Source organism: Mastomys coucha, unplaced genomic scaffold, assembly GCF_008632895.1.
Source record: "Mastomys coucha isolate ucsf_1 unplaced genomic scaffold, UCSF_Mcou_1 pScaffold17, whole genome shotgun sequence".
Lineage (NCBI taxonomy): Eukaryota > Metazoa > Chordata > Mammalia > Rodentia > Muridae > Mastomys > Mastomys coucha.
In genome coordinates, this window is record NW_022196899.1 from 29,782,051 (window position 1) to 29,786,262 (window position 4,212).

General features: G+C 40.7%; 1 protein-coding gene across 1 annotated transcript in view; it reads left to right on the forward strand.

Moving 5' to 3' along the window:
* Window positions 1-4,212, forward strand: part of LOC116094902 (zinc finger protein 883-like) — a 19,077-nt gene that overhangs the window by 13,845 nt on the left and 1,020 nt on the right. Inside the window, exon 5 of the mRNA XM_031376290.1 lies at window positions 5-4,208. Coding sequence (XP_031232150.1) covers window positions 5-1,260 — 1,256 coding nt within the window. The 3' untranslated portion in view covers window positions 1,261-4,208. The remainder of the gene's footprint in view (window positions 1-4; window positions 4,209-4,212) is intronic.

The following is a 4,212-nucleotide window of genomic DNA, read 5'->3' on the forward strand; positions in this document are numbered from 1 at the left end:
ACAGCTTTCAATCAAAGTTCAAGCCTTACTACAAGTCATGCTGGAGAAAAACCCTACAAATGTAAGGATTGTGGCAAAGCCTTTACCTATTGTTCAAGCCTTCGACAACATCATAGAATTCATTCTGGAGTGAAACAGCACAAATGTAAGGACTGTGGCAAAGCCTTCTACCATAAATCACTCCTTACACAACACCAAAGCATTCATGCTGGGAAGAAACCCTACTGCTGTAAATTCTGTGGCAAAGCTTTCAATCAGAGGTCAACTGTTACTCAGCATCAGAGAATTCATACTGGAGAGAGGCCCTACCATTGTAAAGAGTGTGGCAAAGCGTTTCATCAAAGATCGAGTCTTAGCCTACACCAGAGAGTTCACACTGGAGAGAAACCCTACAAGTGCAAAGACTGTGGTAAAGCCTTCAACCGTAACTCACTCCTTACTCAGCACCAGAGAATTCATACTGGAGAGAGGCCCTACCATTGTAAAGATTGTGGTAAAACTTTTAATAAAAAATCAAGCCTTACTCAACACCAGAGAATCCATACTGGAGAGAAGCCCTATTCTTGTAAAGATTGTGGCAAAGCTTTTAATCAAAGATCAAGCCTCAGCTTACACCAGAGAGGTCATACTGGGGAGAAACCTAATAAATGTAATGAATGTGGCAAAGCCTTTAATCGTGTTTTTTTCCTTACTCAACATCAGAAAATTCACACTGGAGAGAAGGCCTACCACTGTAAAGACTGTGGCAAAGCATTTAAGCAGCGGTCCAGCCTTACTCAGCACCAGAGAGTTCACACTGGAGACAAGCCCTATCTCTGTAAGCACTGTGGCAAGGCATTCACTCAGAGGTCAAGCTTTACTCGACACCAGAGAATTCATACTGGAGAGAAGCCCTACAAGTGTCAAGATTGTGATAAAGCTTTTAGCCGCAACTTACTTCTTATTCAACACCAGAGAATTCATACAGGAGAGAAGCCTTACCATTGTCAAGATTGTGGTAGAGCGTTTAATCAAAGATCAAGCCTTACTCAACACCAGAGGGTTCATACTGGAGACAAGCCCTTCTGTTGTAAAGACTGTGGCAAGGCTTTCACTCAGAGATCAAGCTTTAACCGACACCAGAGAGTTCATACTGGGGAGAAGCTGTACAAATGTAAAGACTGTGACAGCACCTTTAAATGCAGTTCCCACCTTGCTGAACACCAGTGCACCTCATTAGGCAGCTGCTTCGAGGATACAACATTTCCCCAATATATGTGAGTTTAGTGTTCTATTACAGCCAGTTAGCAAACACAGATGGATTTATTTTGAAAACATGTAATATATTTGATTATGTAAAAGGTACTTTCTGTGGCAATACCTAACTGGATTTCCAGAACCACATCCTGGTTTAATTACATAATAATATTTTTCTTTCTTGTTATTTTGTCAACTAGTTCTGTGTTAATAGTTGTATTCTCAAATGTATTTCCCAAACGTTGTCCAGACTGTACACATAAAACATACACACTGTCCAGTGTACACATGAAAGTGCACACAGGTGCCACACTGGAGAAGTCTTTGACAGGTCCCCCTATGATTTACACAATTGAACTGTGTAGCATAGAGCTTGGCTGTCCTCCCCTAGAAACACATAGACTTGTGTTTACTGTCCCTTCTACAGCCTAGTTAAGAAGAGATTTTCATGACAATAACCAGAGAAGCCTCTTTAACCCTGCATGTGTATTTTTTTCTTTAATCATAAAACAGAAACCATAGAGCCCAGATAGCAAAAAGAAAGAAAAAACCTAAAGGTATATATTGAATCGGTCTGAGGATCTTGACTTCTGAGTCTGCTGCTAAAAAAACTGCAAATATATACATGGTGCATGCAGAATCCACAATTTTATACAATTAAATTTCATTGGGGGGGGGGGGTGTTGTGTGCCACAGCATTGATGTGAGCATCAGAGGACAGCTTCCAGTCAATTCTTTCTGCCAGTCCGTGTGTTTGAACTCAGTTCATCAGGCTTTGCTATGAGTGCCTTCACCTGCTGAGTTATCTCTTTGGTGATTGGATTTTAGGGCCTGGGATTTTTCTGGCTTCTATCACACAGAACCCTGCTCTTTTCTGTCCTTTTGTAATTAGAAAGTTAGGCAGACCACCTACAACAGTTGCATCTCGGTGCATATAATCTCCCTGTGACTTGAAGACATGACCATATTTAAAAATGAGAATGTATAGAAAATGCAGGGAGACATTTTTATGTTGAGTGTTCAAAACAGACTCAATAAAGCTAAAGGCCTTCTGAGGTATCATGTCTAGTGAGACGTTGCAAGTGATAGAAGGCTGTGTGAGCCTCATGAGGGTGAGTGCAGATTCTGTAAAGGCAGAGAAACGCTGGAATCGTACTCTGTTGTGATGCATTGTGAGAAGAGAGGAGAGGTGATAATGGTGGGAGAGAGAGCAACACCTGATTCAGAGCTGTAAAACAACTACCTGTAAGCTATATGCTGGGAGTGTTGGTTTCCTCACTGATGGAGAATCTGTTTTAGCACACTGTTTAGGGTCTGTACCAGGGCTCGCTCTTTCTCTGTGTTGGTCTAGTCAACCCAAGGCTCACCTGCCTGGATCAGGATTTGGGCAGTAAGACCAGGATCATTGAGACCTGCTCACTGCATCTAGTACCTGGCAAGTATTTAGGGGTTTAGATCCCACATTTTTGTCAGGTTAACCATATGCCAACCTTCTTCCTTTTCATGGGAAGAGGAATTATGGTGCAGAATTCCTTCACAGGAGCATTTTTGTTTCTATATAGGAATCATACCATTCTGGTACTCAAATGATGAAGCCTTTGGCCATCTAAAGTCAAAATATACTCAATAATTTCACATAGTTCTTCCAGGGCAACAAAACAATCACAAAGCAGTCATGGCTGGAAACTTCTAGAAAACTTTAATGCCAAACAAGTGGATAAGTAATTGAACTTTGTATGATTTGATCAGTACGAGGGAGGAATGCAGTGATTGACAGGTTTGGATTTCTTTGAGAAGGCTTTCTTTAGTTGTATTGCTTATCCTGGTGCACTTCCATGAAGGCATTTTCTAGATAAGTTGTTATTTCTATTTGTGTTGTTTCTACCTTCTTGAAAAATTTAGACTCTAATATAATTATCTTAGAGAAAGTTAAAGAGATAAGTTGGGAAAATAATTGTACTTTGCTCTCTGTTGCTGGGACAAATACCACAATCAAAACCAACTCGGGAAAGAAAAGGTTTGTTGAGGATAGGGACTAAAGCAGAAGCAGGGGATGGAACCATGTAAGAAAGGTACTTCCTGGCTTGCTTCCTGTAGCTCATGCTCAGCCAGCTTCCCTGAACTTCCCCGGACTACCTGCCTATGGGTGGCACTGTCTACAGCAAACTGGGTCTTCCCACATTAGTCAACAATCAAAACTATTTCAGACATGGCTATAGGCCTTTCTGATCTGGTCATTTCCTCAGTCCCTCAACTGAGATTCTCACTTTCCATGTGATCTTAGTGTGTCAAACTGATAGTAAAACCAAACCAGGATAGTAAAGTATAAGGGAGGCTCAGGGAGAACAGAAGAGTAACTACTGTGGCGATTCAGCAATCAAAAGCCTACATCTTGATTCAGGTCCTACACAGATGCTCAGAGAATAGTCTGAGTCCCTCCCTGCCCACGGTGAGGCAGACCAGCAGTCTCCCCTCAAAAGAACAAAACATCAGCATTGATGGATACTCCAGCCTCAATATTTCCCCAGGCCTAAAAGAAAATAAGATTATTTGAGAGGATGGCACCTTGATTTCTCGTTAAGCCTATGTGTCCAGAAATACTCTGGTGTTTAGTTCTTAATTCTCTGCATTAAAAATAAATGAATGATATGGAAAGAAAAGAAAACAGTCAGTTCTGACATCTGTACATTTAAATGATGAAACAGCATCCAAATTCTAGATCTTACATCAATTAATGCAAATAATGTGAAGTCTCCAGCTCACAGTTTCACAATACTCTATGAGCACATAATGCTTTCCTAATAGTTGTTATATAAGTGACTATATACATCTTGTGTTCCAAATTGCAACTTAAGAACAGTTGCCTACAGCATATTTTAAGGAAGCAAAGGATGATTTAAGATCTGTAGTATTTACTGGGAACTAAGGACATTTGTTTTGAGAACTGATAGTTTGCATGCACTCTTTTCTAGGTTA